The following is a 15,714-nucleotide window of genomic DNA, read 5'->3' as shown; positions in this document are numbered from 1 at the left end:
TCTCGCCCCAGAGCCCAAGGTGGAAGGAGAGAACCACTCCAAAGGGTGTCCTCTGACCTCTACGTGCATGTATACACCCATGTTCACGCAAATACACAATAATAATATAAAACTTGAAAACATAGAGTATGGCAGGCCCCAGTGTTCCAGATACAAGACCATCATTGCAATATAGAAGACTACTGACTGCCATCATACCAGTTCAAAGTTCAGCAACACGGCTTTCAACCTCTCAATCTCTTCCCTGAGTTCTCGGATGAGCTTCACATTCGCGTCCTGAAACACAGAGAGCGCAGTCACCACTGGCTCCCAGCAGGCCCCAGACTGCTATGGAGTGCTTATCTGGAGAAAGGTGTTATTCTTCGAGAGAGTGACTTATCAAAGCAGAATCCTAGGACCTACAGCAGTATCAGCCTCATCCAAGAACTTGTGACAAATGCAAATTACAGACCTACCCAAGGAAAACATTCTTGGGGGTTGGGGCTCAGTTATGTTTAACAAACTCTTCAGATAATCCTTCTATATATGGACTTTGAAAATCACCACCTTGGGCTGGTGAGATGGCTCAGTGGGTAAGAGCACCCGACTGCTCTTCCGAAGGTCCAGAGTTCAAATCCCAGCAACCACATGGTGGCTCACAACCATCCGTAACAAGATCTGACTCCCTCTTCTGGTGTGTCTGAAGACAGCTACAGTGTACTTACATATAATAATAAATAAATCTTAAAAAAAAAAAAAAAAAAAAAAAAAAAAAAAGAAAATCACCACCTTAGAGCAGGGCAGGGCAGCTCACAAACGTTAATCCTCCTGTATGATGACTTAATCTGATACACGTCTAATCACACTGCCTTTGAAAACAGCCCCTAGGTATGTCTGTCCACCAGCTGGGACCCATGCTCTGAAAGTTCACAGAATCTCCAAGAGATAAGGAACACTAGCAACGTTCTTGGGATCACTCAGCTTTCAAAGCCACAAGTTCCTTATACTCCTGTTTTAATCCAAAACCTAGACACAAATCAGTGTCAATTAAAAATGAAAGCATCAAACCTAAGGTTCCAAATGACCTTTCTTCGAGGGGCAATTGTACACTAGGGATCTTATGATGAATGGCCTTAAAGAAACGAATGCCTTGGCTCAGAGGTTAAGAGCACTGACTGCTCTTCCAAAGGTCCTGAGTTCAAATCCCAGCAACCACATGGTGGCTCACAACCGTTCGTAATGAGATCTGACGCCCTCTTCTGGTGTGTCTGGAGACAGCTACAGTGTACTTACATATGATAAATAAATCTTTAAAAAAAAGAAAAAAACAAATGCCTAAAGGAAACTGTTCATAAAATGATCTGCTGAGAGATCAGAGAAAGGCAGGCCATTTCATTGGGAGAAAGTAAATCATTTACAACAGGCAAGGTGGGATGAAAATTGTGCTCTTTAGATTTTTGTCAACTTGACAGTGAAAGAAAATAAAACTTGAGACCTGTGATTCATGTAATTTATGTCAAATAGCCCAAAGAGTTGTTTGTGAGCTTTGAAACCTCAGGCTGAGAACATAGCAGAACAGGCCAGACAGAACATGCCTGGGCAGGCCTGTCTTGAGACATTCCTGAGGCTGCTTATCCCTAAAGATAAAGAATGACATGCCGGACTGGCCTGGAGCCTCCCTATCTCCCGCCCTTCTGACAGTCTGCTAATGTTTAGATGGACCAATCATGTGAAATCGCGCCAATTCTTCCCTGCTGATGTTTAAATGAACCAATCATGTGAAACCGCGCCAATTCCTCCCCCCAGCCCCACCCCTTTTCTATAAAAACCCCAGCTTACAAGCCTCAGGGTCGAAACCACTGTCTCCTGAGTGAGATACGTTTCGACCCAGAACTCCACCATTAAACTACCTCGTGTTTTTACATCAAGGCGTTCTGTACTGTTCGTGATTCTTGGGTGCATGCCAAATCGGGAATTGAGTGGGGGGTTCCCCACTAGGTCCTTTCAACAGAAGCTAAAGTCATCTGGAAAACTGGAACCCCAACAGAAAATGTCTCTCAGACTAAACCGTAGGCAACCCCATGGGGCATTTTCTTGGTTATTGGTTGATGGGGAGGGTCCAGCTGACTGTGGACAGTGCAACTTCTGGGTAGGTGGTCTATACTGTATAAAAAAAAACAAGCTGAGCAAGCCATGGAGGGCAATCCAGCAAACTGAGTTACTCCAGGTTCCTGCCTCAGCTTCCCTCAATTGTGGACTGCAATCTGTATAAGTGATAGTGTTTTGAATGAGACATCCCCCATAAATCTTAGACATTTGAATACTTGGTCTCCAGCTGGTGGCTGTTTGGGGAGGATTATGAGGTGTGGCCTTGCTAGAGGAAGTAAGTCACTATGGATGGGTTTCAAAGCCACCTCTAGCTAGTTCTCACTGCCTCCTGCATGCAGTTCAGATGTAAGCTCTCAGCTGCTGCTCTGGGTACCTTCCACCTGCTCTGTTACTCCACCATCATGGACTCTAACTCTCTAGGACCATAGCCCCAAATAAACTCTTTCTTCTATAAGTTGGCTTGGTTATGGTATTTTATCACAGCAACAGAAAAATGACAGATGCAGCTTTTCTTCCCAAGTTGCTTCTCGTCAATGTTTAGTCACCACAACAGAGACATGGCTATGACAGGAATAAAGAAAAAAACCCAGAAAACAAGAAGGAGACTTCAAAGATGTCAGACCAAGTCTTCCAAGGAAGGTCTTACCTCGTTCACCCGTGGCTTGTTGATGATGTTTTTGGCGTTGGATGCGTATCTCATTGTACTCATGGTCTCACTGTAGCTGGTATGTGCAGGGGACACAGCTGAGGTGGAAGGATAAAGATGAGCAATACTCTGGGCCCCTCCCTCTTACTAGTCTTGCAGCGAATGCACTCTTGCAGGATTGAGGAGCATAAATGGCTAGTGCACTCTCTAGACACAATACCAGCTCCAAACGGAAGCACTCCACTTACTGGCAACCATGATGGTTTTGGAGTTGCCTCCAAGGCTCTCCTTCAGCAGCCAGGTGAGCACAGAGTCCCGGTATGGGATGTACGACTGCCTCCTCGCAGGCCCCCCTCCACTGCTGGCCCCAGATGTGGTGCTGGGAACCCCACTGTCACCCCCACTGCTGGCTGCACTACTGAGGCTCTGGCAGCTGCTGAACACTTGTGAGTTCTGGGCTTGATAGATAAAAAACAAAAGTAGAAAAGCAAATCAAAAGTAGAATACTGAAGGCGTTATGAAGCAAATACTCTAAAACAATGGTTACATAACACAAACTGAGTGCCATACTCCTTTCCTGCATAGGCTTTAAGTTTAGACATTGAACTACGATATGGAGTATTTTAACATTATTCTGGAATGATGGTCACTCATATGCTAAAAACAACAGATTTTCATGCTCAAACCAAAATGTAACCTTATCAAAAAATAACTTTGTAAGCATCTACCACATTTTGACAAAATAAAAGTAGTATGAGTTATTTTCCCAGGTCTCCCTCCCAATGCCATTCACCCTGAGTCTATTACCAAGATACCTAAAGTGGAGATTACAATTCCCAGGGTCACAAGGGACTTGTTGATATTGGCACCTTCCGTAATCCGGTCCTTACAGTAACTGGGATCAGCTCTCTCACTGAAACAGACCAATAAGAATAAACACAAAGCTCACAAAGCTCCTCAGTGCTGCTGGACCTGCCCTGTTATAGCACTTCCACAGAATCAGTTTCTCTTGTGTTACCCTCTCCTGTACCATCATCAACATTTTTCCTCTTTCTGGATACAAACAGAAGCAGATCCAGCATCCCGCTTACTGGCAACCATGATGGTTTGGAGTTGCCTCCAAGGCTCTCCTTCAGCTTCAGGTCTGCAGAGTCCCAGCCAGTATGGGATGTTAAGACTGCAGGACTGCCTCCACACAGGTCCCCTTGTAAATCTTGCTAGTGAGTGGGGTGTGGGGGGCCAAAAGGAGCTGCCAGAGCATTCTAAGCCAAACAATGCTTATCTACAGTAGTGATGGTAGCAGCCTTTCACAGGGAAGGACTTGCTTTAAATTAATATTTTGACAGTTTAATGATTTACTGTATCTGTGTCATTAACTTTCATGTGTCTCAAAATTCTACCTCCCCCGCCCCCTTTTTTTAAAGATAGGGTCTCATTATGTGACCCAAACTGTCCTGGAACTCATAGAGATCAGCCTGCCTTTGCCTCCTGGGTACTGAGATTACAGGTAGGTAACTATTATGTCCACCTCAAACTCCCTTTTTAGAGTAATGGCAAGTGGTAAAAGATGCTTTCAAACAGGCCCTAGCTCTGCCCACCCTCATCCCACTGCTGTCTGGGACTAAGCCCAGGGCTCACAAAGTCCCCAGCTCCTCATCACACTGGTTTTCCTTTAAATTCCAAAGTGAGAAAATTTATCTTATGCTATCATATACCTACTTATAAAATCCTCAAATGTTTCTTTTCTGGACACACATTCGGTTCCAATATGAATACAGTATGAATCCTTCTAACAACAAGCATGGTATCTTTAAACACATTTAAGGTAGGAACAGCTACATAAAATTGATATTCACTTCTGCCTCACCCACACAATCACCTCTCTCTTACCTGAGGCTTTCTGTGTTTCTCTCTCTCTTTTGTTTTTTGTTTGTTTTGTTTTGTTTTTGTTTTTGTTTTTTTGAGATAGGGTTTCTCTGTGTAGCCCTGGCAGTCCTGGAACTCACTCTGTAGACCAGGCTAGCCTCAAATTCAGAGATCCTGCAGCCTCTAAGGTATGCTCTGAAGGTTTTAAGGATTCCAACAGACAGTTCAGACTAAAAACCCAGACTATGGAAGTTTCCCAGCTCCTGACTGTAACCTTCAAGCTGGCATTCAAGAGTTCCTTCTTTGTAATCTCAGGATGATTAAACAGGGCAAAAGGCAGCTTATCCCATGTAAAGTGGGCAAGCTACAAGTCACTGTTAAGAGAGCAATAATTCTTAACTTTGAAATCCCAGTTACCTGCCTGCTAGGTCCACAAGATTGATCTTGCTGGCCGTCTCTGAGGGGAGGTTGTTCTGTAGGATTGCCTAAGGACAAAGACCATTTAAAGCTATCATTCAGAATGAATGGCATTCCCCCATAGGTAAAGTCCTAACCAAGGTGACTTGTTCTTTTTGTTTGTTTGTTTGTTTGTTGTTTTTTGAGACAGGGTTTCTCTGTGTAGCCCTGGCTGTCCTGGAACTCACTCTGTAGACCAGGCTGGCCTCAAACTCAGAAATCTGCCTGCCTCTACCTCCTGAGTGCTGGGATTAAAGGCGTGTGCCACCACCGTCCGGCAAGGTGACTTGTTCTAAATCAGATGAACACTCACTATCTGATCAGCATGACTTTTAAAATCATCGGCACAAGCTGGGCGTGGTGGCGCACGCCTTTAATCCCAGCACTCGGGAGGCAGAGGCAGGCGGATTTCTGAGTTCGAGGCCAGCCTGGTCTACAAAGTGAGCTCCAGGACAGCCAGGGCTATACAGAGAAACCCTGTCTCAAAAAACCAAAAAATAAATAAATAAATAAATAAAATAAAATCATCGGCACAACTTATACTGAGCAGGGCGAATCTCCAGATTGGCCTCTGCAGAGTTTTGGGGGACAGTAGGGATGTTAGTACAATTCATCAAGCAAGCCAATGGGGGGCTCTGACTTTCACCAGCAAAGAACCACAGAAGATGTGATAACTCTTGATCAGGTCTGTTATTCTGTCAATCACAGCATGTTAACTTTCTATGGCAAGATTTTAACATGTTCCATTTGAGAACACTTAGCCACCTCTAACAAACTGGTTCTCTGTTTTCTCTTCCCCTAACTCAGTGTGGGTTGGTTCTATAGTTTTGTTGTTGTTGTTTCCAGACAGGCTTTCCCTGGCTGGCCTGGAACTCACTCTGTAGATCAGTCTGGCTTTGAACTCAAGAGATTTGCCTCCTGTATGCTGGGATTAAAGGCATTTACCACTATGCCTGGTTTGTTTTGTAATCTTTTGAAAGGCTTATTTTAGTTTTTAATTGTTTGTGTGTGTATTTGTCTCTATGTGGGTGCATGCATGTGAGTATAGGTACCATGGGGTCTGGACACGTCAGATTCCCCAGCACCTCCAGATCCAGGAAGCTGGGAGAGGCCTGAGCTTGGTGCTGGGGCCAGAATCAGATCCTTTGCACACTCTTCACTGCTGAGCCATTTTTCCAGACCCTTCTTATAAAACTTCAGTGCTGTGCCTTCATCATCAAAATTAACTTTTAGAACATTTCCAATGACTCCCAATTTCTTCCAACTGTGTTTGTAATTAATCTCTGCTCCCATCTCCAGCTCAAGTAATCACTAATCAATGCTTTATACAAATCTGCCTTTTGGGATAGTTCATAAACTAGAATCATACAATATCTGGGTTTCTTCTGGCTGGGCATAATTTTGAGACACATTTGTTGAAGCATTGTCTTAGGGTTTTATCACTGTGAAGTGACACCATGACCAGGGAAAACATTTAATTAAGGCTAGCTTATATTATAGTTCAGAGGTTTAGTCTATTATCATCATGGCTGGAAGCATGGCAGTGTACAGGCAAACATGGTGCTAGAAAAGGAGTTGAGAGTTCTTTATTCATAGATGGCAGAAGGGGACTGTGTGCCACACTGGGCTCAGCTTTGGCATAGGAGATCTAAAAGCTTGCCCCCACAGTGAAACACTTCTTCCAACAAGGTCACATCTCCTAATTGTGCCACTCCCTATATAGGGACAACCATTCAAACAAATGAGTGTATGTGGGCCATACCTATTCAAACCACCACAAGCATGTGTCAGTCAGTTTGTGTTTATTCAGTATTCCAATGTATAGATATATGTGTCATGGTTATCTATTATTTATTTCTCAAAAGACATTGGGCAGTCACAGTTTCCAGCAGTGACAAATAAAGCTTTTATAATATTTGTATATAGGTCTTTTATGGATATGATCTCTGGTCTGTTGGTTAGATACTGTAGTGGCTATTCCTGACTGTTACCTTGACTATATCTGGAATGAACTACAATCCAGAATTGGAGGGCTCACCTGTGATCCAGATCTTGAGGCTAGAAGACACAAGTTTCTGACCTGGATCTTGAGGCACAGAGGCCATGAAAAGCTTAGGCCCAGGCAAGGTAGTACATGCCTTTAATCCCAGGAGACTGAGGCAAGAAGATCTCTGAGTTCAAGGTCAATCTACAGAGCAAGTTTCAGGCACCTATAATGAGGGTCACCCACAGTGACACACCTACTCCAACAAAGACACACTCTCTGGCAGTGCCACTCCTGGGCCAAGCATATACAAACCACCACAGATACCTAGGAGGAAAAGTTGCCTGGGTCATATGATTAGGTATTATCTAACGTTTAAAGAAACTACTGGTCTTTTCTAAAGTTGTGCCATTTTATACATATAGTACAGGATTATAGAACTCTAGCCTTGTCAATATGTAATGTAAAAACTCTTTAAAATTTTATCCATGGTAGTCATACAATGGTGGAGCAAGCCTTTAATCCCAGCACTCAATAAGCAAGAGCAGAGGCAGGCAGATCTCTAAATTCAAGGCCAGCCTGGTCTACAGAGTGAGTTCCAGGACAGCCAGGGAACTGTCTCAAAATACCCAAACAAAAAATAACAAAACATTATTCATGGTCAAAGGTAGGTTTTAACTTGTTTTTCTTTAATTACTAGTGATGTTGAACATTTTTCTCAAGTACTTAACTGCTCACTCTCTCTATCACAGAATAGTATCAAGCTTGCAATTTTTCTGCCTCAGCTTCCCAAGTGCTAGAATTAAAGTCCAGCACCACAATGGGGTCGGTTTCCTTGAAACAAAATTTCATGTAGCCCAGGCTGACCTTGAATTTCTGAACTTCTTCCCTGTGCCTCTCAAGTCCTGAGATAATAAGCAAAGGCTACAATCTCATTATTTTGTTTTTCTGTTTTAATTGTTTAGATACAGACCTTAGCCCAGGCTGGCCTTGAATTTGGTTTTTGTTGTTTGTTTGTTTGTTTGTTTGTTTGTTTTGGGGGGCAGGGTTTCTCTGTATAGCCCTGGCTGTCCTGGACTAGCTTTGTAGACCAGGGCTCAAATTTACAGAGATCCACCTGTCTCTCCCTCCTAAATGCTGGATTAAAGGTGTGTGCCAACTTGCCCGGTGGCCTTGAACTTGTTATAGCCCAGACTGATTTTGAATTCCTGATCTTCCTGCTTGTACTTCCCAAGTACTTCCATGTTTTGATTCAATTAGACTTCTAGTCTCTGCTGACTGAACTTCATGTCAGCAGGGAAATGCATTAAAAGATCAGGATACTTCAGTATTCACTAGCCACAGTGCTCATTTGTGCTTCCTCTATAAATATGTACAGGCTCAGTCAAATCAGGACTATGTGAGTGATTTTGATCTATTTAGTCTTATTTTTTTAAAGATTTTTTTATTTTTAATTTGTGTGGAGGGGGTATGCTCACATTAGTGCTAGTGCCCAAGGAGGAAGCTGGACCCCCTGAAATTGCATGTGGTTGTGAGCTGTCTGACATGAACAATGGGAGCAGAGTTATTATTAAACCTACTACACCTGTATCACCTCTCAGAATTCCCTGTTAAGTCCCCAGTCTGGCAGTTCATGACTTAAATGAAAAGGATCCACATTGAAAGCTAAGGAAATCACCGATCTGCTTGTCCCTGGCTCCCGCAAGGTACTCATTATAACTAACCTCACAAAATCAAGTGAGCCACTCTGAAGGCTGCAATGGCTATTGCTAACCCTCAGGCCTTACCTTCTACAATGAACTTCCTCACTGGAGCATCCAGAGATGAGCTTGGGCATGGGAGAAGCCAAGTCAAGAATACCATATATCTGTGCTGTTTTTCCTCGCCATCCTGTACATCCTGGGTGTGTACTTTGCCGTATGCCTCTAGTCTCTCGGAATTCAGAAATAGTTTTCTCCTGTTTTACACTTGTCTTTGGAAGCTGCACCTGTCAATCTTCTCACTCCATCATATGGGAAGTGAAATTTATGCTTTCTTCATTTTAATATGTGCTTTCATTTCAACCTTGACTTTCATTTTAGACAAGCCCATACTGATCTAATAAGTGTGGAAATATTCTGAACTGTCCTGAGCAGAAGATAAGCAGAAGATATTAAAGAAGCCAATGGTATTAGAGAATGTGTAAGGATAAAGGGAGGAGGGAAACAAGGCAAAAGGTATGCGAGAAAGGAACCACAAGGCACAAGAAGAGAAAGAAACCCTCCAGTAGGGAGGAGCAACCAACCTGTGTGCAGTGGATAGTGAAGATGGCATGGGATCTGCTGCTGGCCTCGTGAACATGGGTGGCTGCTGTGATCCTGGAGACACAAGGCAAGACAGTTACTGCAAGGACCATGTAAGTCACCATGGTGGGACTGTGGTCAGTGAGATGGTTTAGTGAGTGAAGGTCCCCGCTGCCAGGCCTGACAATCTGAATTCAACCCCCAGCAACCACATGGCAGCTCACAACCATCTGTAACTCCAGCTCCAGGGAACTGACATCTACTTCTGGCTTCTGTGGGCATAGCACACACGTGGTACACATACATTCAGGCAAGACAATCATACATATAAAAATAAATTTCAAAAAAGTGGTCCAAAGAAGGCAGAAGCCAGCCCAGCATCGATGTAAAAAGCTAGGCATAGTGGCACAGGTCTGTGACCCCAATGCTGGGAGGTAGAGGCAGGAGGATCTCAGAGGGGCTTACTAAGCAGCTCTGGTCTAGCCAATCAGTGAGCTCCAAATTCAGTAAGAGACCCTGCCTCAAAAGTAAGGTGGGAGGCAATAGAGAAAGACACTTGACATTGAGTCTATATACACACACACACAAATACACAAAGAAGTAAATAACTATTTTAAAAAACCAACACCAGCACACATATAGAAAAAAACAAGTGTGCGTAGTAAGTACGCTGCAGAAGCCTCGCAGACAGCTAAGCTATAAAGCAGAGAATTCACCCAACAGTGTCAGAAAGCCTTTTGAATTTGGATCTTGAATTACACTGAAGCCATGTTTAAATGTGGAACTCACAGCGGATCTTAGAAATCCATTCCAGTGTTAAACCCTAAAGCTACCGAGTCTCTCCTTACCTAAATCTAGATCAATGATTCCTCTAGTTAAAACTATCTCAGACTATATTTCACTGACTTCTAAGGATTTAGAGGACAGAAAAGGCTAAAAGTCTATGAGGTGTTCCTATACTCAAGGATGCAGAGGGCTAAATGAACCTAACTCTTATATTTATCCCGTTTGTTCATTTGTTGGCACTTCGGATTAACCGAGGGCGCATGCTAGGCAGCCATGCTACCACTGAGTCACATTCCAGTTCCCGTTCCCTCACGTAGCCCAGGGTAGCCTCAAGTATGTGGCTGAGATGGGCTTTGAACTTCTTATTTCCATCTCTGAATGCTGGATTACAGCTGTGAATCATCACATCTGTTTTCCACAGTGCTGGACTCATACTGAACTACACACCAGCTCCTCACACTCCTTTTTATTTTTTCAAAAAAAATTTTTTTAGATTTAGATTTGTCTATTTTACATGTATGAATGCATGTATATATGTACCATATATATATGCAGAGGGCTAAATGTATATATGTATATATGTATATATAAATATATATATACATACATACTTAGTACCTGAAAAGATCAAAAGAGGTTTCATATGCTGCCCTGGAAGTGGAAGGTACAGACTGCTGTTAGCCTTCACTGGGTGCTGAAAATTGAACCTTGGTCCTTAAACATATTATGCAACCTAGGCAGGTCTCAAACTGAATCATCCTGCTTCAGCCTCTCCCACTGTTGGCATCACAGGCATGTATGTATCATCATGCCCACCTGCATCTTAACTCTTGTTGTTTTGTTTTTTAATTTTTGTTTTGTTTTTTTGAGAGCAGGACTCTATTATCATCATCTTCTTCTTCCTCTCCTCCTCCTCCTCCTCCTCCTCCTCCTCTTCCCCCTCCCCTGGAACTGAGTACTAAACCCAAGTGCTCTCCCACTGAGCTAGGTCCTCAACCTCCAAGGTGTCTCTGTATAGCCTTGGCTGCCCTGGAACTAGCTATGTAGACCAGGCTGACCTCAAACTCACAAAGGTCCACCTGGTATGTACCAACACAACCAGCTTGAATCATAACTCTTAATAATTCAAGAGCTCAGCTTATCCTGAAGACCAGGCAAAACTTTCTTCTAAGAAAGTTCCATGAAATTCTGGGACTAGAATGTTAAATTTAAGTTATTTCCTTTGTCTTTCAGCTAAAGGGCCTAGTAGTAACAGGATAAATAACAGGATAAACATCTCTTCCCAGGGAAAACAGCTTCCCTAGATGGCACTTATTAGTAATATTTTAAGTCCTCACAGTAGTTGAAAACATGAGATGCTATCACACTGCAGAGTAGTGTTAGGAGCATGTAAGTTAATCTCTTAGTTTCATGTGCCTATAACCTCACAAGTTTGGAAAACTACAAGAAAAAATGGTTTTATGAATCATTTTATCCTATATTCATTTTTGCCAAGCTGAGAAGACAGTTCTACCCAATATTATCATGTCCAGAACAAACTCTATTTCCTTTGTAGTGCGAAGAGCAGTAACTTAACCATGTTCTTGATCTGAGAAGACCTGGCTGTACACTGCAGAGAAGTGCAGAGAGATCACTACAAAGGTGGCCCCCGAACTCTCCTTTGGCCATGCTTTCCAAAGGACAGGAAAACACAGGATTGCAAAAGCAGGCTGCAGAAACACCCCACCCAACAAACGTCTTACCTGTTTGCTATCCCTGCCTCCAGGAGCTGGATAACCTGCTGATAGTTGGTAACAACATGCTGAGACAGACCTTGTGGAGGGAGAAAAGAAATCACATGAAACTTCTGGTAAACTAACTTTTCCTGTGGCTTCTGACATTCTTCTTACAACACTTACCTATTATTTCCTATATGAGTTTAAATGCAGGCCCACCATATTGCACATGTGCAGTCAGAGGACAATTACAGGAGTCATTTTTCTCCCTCCACAGGGAGGATCTAGGCATGGAACTTAGGTCATCAGGTTTGAGGGCAAAAGCCTCTAGACCCAATGAGCCATCTTTCCAGCTCTAATTATTTTTTAATTTTTAATTTACTTATCATTCTTATATCATATCACTTGATAAGCTAGAATGAGGAATCCTGACTAAGATTACTCAGGTAAAAATTAATAAATATGTATGGAAACCTCTCATCAAGTGACCGGCGTATTTCCACAAAGATTATAGTTTAGAATTCATGCAGTGGCCATGCTTACAACAACAACAAAAAACTCCTTACAGCTTTACTACAGAAGTTAGAAGAAATCTCATTCTCATATTATTGTTGGGCCTCACAAAATTCCTGATAGGAAAGTGGTATTTTACCCACAAGGTGGCAGACTCAGCTTAGCATACAAAATACATAGTAAATATGTTTCTCTTCTTTCACAGTTTACAACATAAAATTGCATGATATGACACATTATAGACAAACGCTACAGAAATAGAAATGTTGCTACAAACATGCCAAGCAAATCAGAGCAGTGGTCAGGGTGGGCTCTGTGGGTGAAGCAAGGCTACGACAAGCCACTACAGAATGAGAAGGCTTCAGACAGGTGGAAGTGAGCCTACTGACACAAAGAAAATCCTTATGGCAAAGCCACCTACAGCACTTACCAGTGCTAGAGAACCTCTGCTGAGCATCAGAGCCCCAGGGACAAGACAGTGCCATAGGTCTACTGCTAAATAAATGTATAGTAAAACCTGACAAACAGACCTGAATAGTGACTAAACTGCAGGTAGTAGCTGCAATCAATTTTCTGAGCAATTTTCCAGAAATCAAGGGACAAGGGTTACAGTTCACAGCAAACCCAAATTGCCCACCCCCTCAATTTTTGTTTGTTTTATTTTTTGAAATAGGGTCTCAACTCTAGCCCAGGATGCCCTTGGACTCAAGAAAATCCCTTTCCCCCAGCCTCCTGAGTGCAGAGATTATATATAATGCCTGCTTAGACATCAGTCCTTATAGAAAGAAACCCAAAGGACTACAAGACAAGAGGGAGTTGGGGTAGAAGTAAATAAGCCTTCCCAAAGTCTGCCACTGAGCTTCTCGTGCCTTCTACTGGGTCCTAACTTACTTCTTAGACCCTAGTGCTCAAAGGGACTTAGAAGAAGAAAGGAAGACCAATTCCTAAGAGCAGCTTTACAAATACTGACTGCCACAAAACTCACTAGCAATTCAAACATACATGTAAACCTGGGAATATAAATGAAAGATCCCCAAGGAAGATGAGGGCACTGGAATTACCAGGCAGATTTTAAAGCCATGCTGGCTGGTATTTTCAAGGACTTATCAGACAAGACAGCAAAATGCCAGTGGAAACTGGAAAGTCAAGTGGAGGTAGGCTGAGGTCTCCTGGCTGTGTCTGAAGAGGAGGGAGGGCAGAGAGAAACAGGAAGAAAAGGAGAGAGAGCGAGCAGCAGGGAATGGTTTGAAATGTGGAGTCTGAGCACTGATGTATCTATTTGACAGTATTGTTTTACATGGAAAATAAAATTAAAAGGGGCATTTTTATGAGTCCAGGCTGCCGGGGGGAAGAAACACTTGGTAGCAGAGTCAGAGAATGCCGCTGACCATCTATCAGCCATGCCTGTTCAGGAGAGTTCTTATGTCTCTCCTCATCAGGATTTAAGTTAGCAGACACTGTGAGGAATGAGTTACAGGCCCCAGACCTTAGCATAACTGACACCATGCTAGAAGTACAGAGGCACCGCTCGGACTAAGAGCCTAGCGTGTAGACCTTAACACCTGCCAAAACGAGAACAAAGGCCTAATCCACGCAAGTCCAGAGTTCCAAGAAAGTCACTAAACATACTATCCTTCTGTTTTGGCTTCTGGAGTTCCTCTTCTTGGCTGACTGTTCTTGCTAAGGTGTGTTAAACCAAGATGTGGAGGCTTTGTTTGTTTGTTTGTCTTTCTGTGCTTAAAAGCTCACCCTGACAGCTGGAGAGATGGTTCAGAGATTAAGAGCACTGGCTGCTCCTCTAGACATCCTGAGTTCAATTCCCAGCAACAATGTGACAGCTCACATACATGCAGACAGAGCACTACATACATAATAATTAAATCTTTGCTTAGTCAGCATCAATTGTTACCTGTCAGATCTGTCAGAAGAGCTTCTCTTGACCACACACAGAGGTTCAGTTGCCTACATGTCCCAGGAGTCTTTTTTTTTTTTTTTACAGTTTATTCTTTTTGGTTTTTTAATACACGATTTCTCTATGTAGATGTCCTAGAACTTACTCTGTAGACTGGCTGACCTCGAACTCACAGAAATCCACCTGCTAAGATTACAGGGGTCTTTCCTCCTCCTCCTCCTCCTCCTCCTCCTCTTCCTCTTTTTGGTGTTTTGAGACAAGGGTTTCTCTGTGTAACCCGGTTGTCTCCGCTCTCCTGGAACTTGCTCTATTGAGCAGATTGGCTTCACCTGCCTCTGCCTCCCAAGTGCTGGGACTAAAGGTTATATACCACCATGCCTGGCTTCAGGGGTCTTCTCAATAGCTGTATCTAGCTACTTTATAAACCTTTGTCACAACGTGCAATTGTTTGCCTCATGACACTTTCAGCAGAATTTAAGCTTGCCTGTGAAGCTTGCCATGTCATGTCAGCAATGTCCAGCACAGTAGCCAGCACACAGAAAACCTTCACTTCACATGCTGAGAAAGTTATCAAACATTAGGAGAACTTCCTAAACTTCAGGGGGCTCTCCAATTCCCACGATCACAGAAGCTCACCTTGGACGTAGGGTCCCATCTCTGGGTGCTCCCTGACCCTTAAGGTATAGGACTTATTTTGATTGGATTGTTTCAAAAGATCTCTCACCCGTTCGTTGTAGATTTCTAGGAAGCTAAAGACACAAAAAAAGGCATGGCCATTAGATTCTGTAGAAAAAGGAAAAATACTAAACTGAGAACCACAAGGTTTCCTGTTCTGGCTCTGATAACCTTAAGACTTCAACCAAGCCAGGGCATCAGTCATGAATGCTGGAAATAAAACAACCCTTTGCAAAAGCGGTATATGTGCTTGTGGTAATTTGAATGAGAAATGCTTACAGTCTCAGGCATTTAAATGCTTGGCCCCTAATTCACCAACTAGGCACTATTTGGGGGAGGTGAGGGAGGTTGTGGTGCTTTGAATGAGAATGGTTCCCATACACCACAGGCTCATAACTTAAACGCCTCATCTCAAGGTCCACTACTAAGCCAACAGAGGAAATTAAATGTGAAGGTCCCACCCTTGGCCTTGCTGTCAGCTGGACAACTCTAATCTGTTCTACACATCAAGACTGTGAACAAGATGTTATACTGTCTAGAGATCTATTTCATTTTTAACTAAACCAATAATGATTACATATAACAGGAAGGGAAGAGAGGAGGTGAGAAAGGAAGGAGAATACAAGGTTTAAAGAAAAACTAATAAAGTCAGGCAGTGGTGGTGCACACCTTGAATCCCAGTACTCAGGAGGCAGAAAGTGTGCTGATGTCTGTGAGTTTGAGGCTAGCCTGGTCTACAGAGTTAGTCCTATGACAGTCGGGATATGCAGAGAAACTGTCTCAGAAAAGAA

At 43.1% G+C, this 15,714-nt stretch overlaps 1 protein-coding gene across 6 annotated transcripts in view; it reads right to left on the bottom strand.

Annotated features, from left to right (window-relative positions):
• Stard9 (START domain containing 9) overlaps nucleotides 1-15,714 on the bottom strand; it is a 99,948-nt gene that overhangs the window by 46,034 nt on the left and 38,200 nt on the right. For 2 of the 6 annotated variants that reach the window (XR_001783628.2, NM_001370940.1), the window contains exons 7-14: nucleotides 14,885-14,997; nucleotides 11,851-11,920; nucleotides 9,325-9,397; nucleotides 5,018-5,085; nucleotides 3,550-3,647; nucleotides 2,983-3,192; nucleotides 2,735-2,832; nucleotides 199-276 (exon numbers count right to left, since the gene is read on the bottom strand). Coding sequence is in view for 2 of the 6 variants with exons in the window: in NM_001370940.1 (NP_001357869.1) it covers nucleotides 199-276; nucleotides 2,735-2,832; nucleotides 2,983-3,192; nucleotides 3,550-3,647; nucleotides 5,018-5,085; nucleotides 9,325-9,397; nucleotides 11,851-11,920; nucleotides 14,885-14,997 (808 nt within the window). In the remaining 4 variants the exon portion in view is untranslated. Of the gene's footprint in view, nucleotides 1-198; nucleotides 593-2,734; nucleotides 2,833-2,982; nucleotides 3,193-3,549; nucleotides 3,648-3,825; nucleotides 4,649-5,017; nucleotides 5,086-9,324; nucleotides 9,398-11,850; nucleotides 11,921-14,884; nucleotides 14,998-15,714 lie in introns of those variants that run through there. The other 4 variants (XM_006500512.4, XM_030251969.1, XM_006500511.4 and 1 more) reach the window with 3 other exon arrangements.

This window comes from Mus musculus, chromosome 2, assembly GCF_000001635.26.
Source record: "Mus musculus strain C57BL/6J chromosome 2, GRCm38.p6 C57BL/6J".
Taxonomy (NCBI): domain Eukaryota; kingdom Metazoa; phylum Chordata; class Mammalia; order Rodentia; family Muridae; genus Mus; species Mus musculus.
The sequence above is the reverse complement of the archived record's forward strand: the minus strand, read 5'-3'. Positions and strand labels throughout refer to the sequence as shown.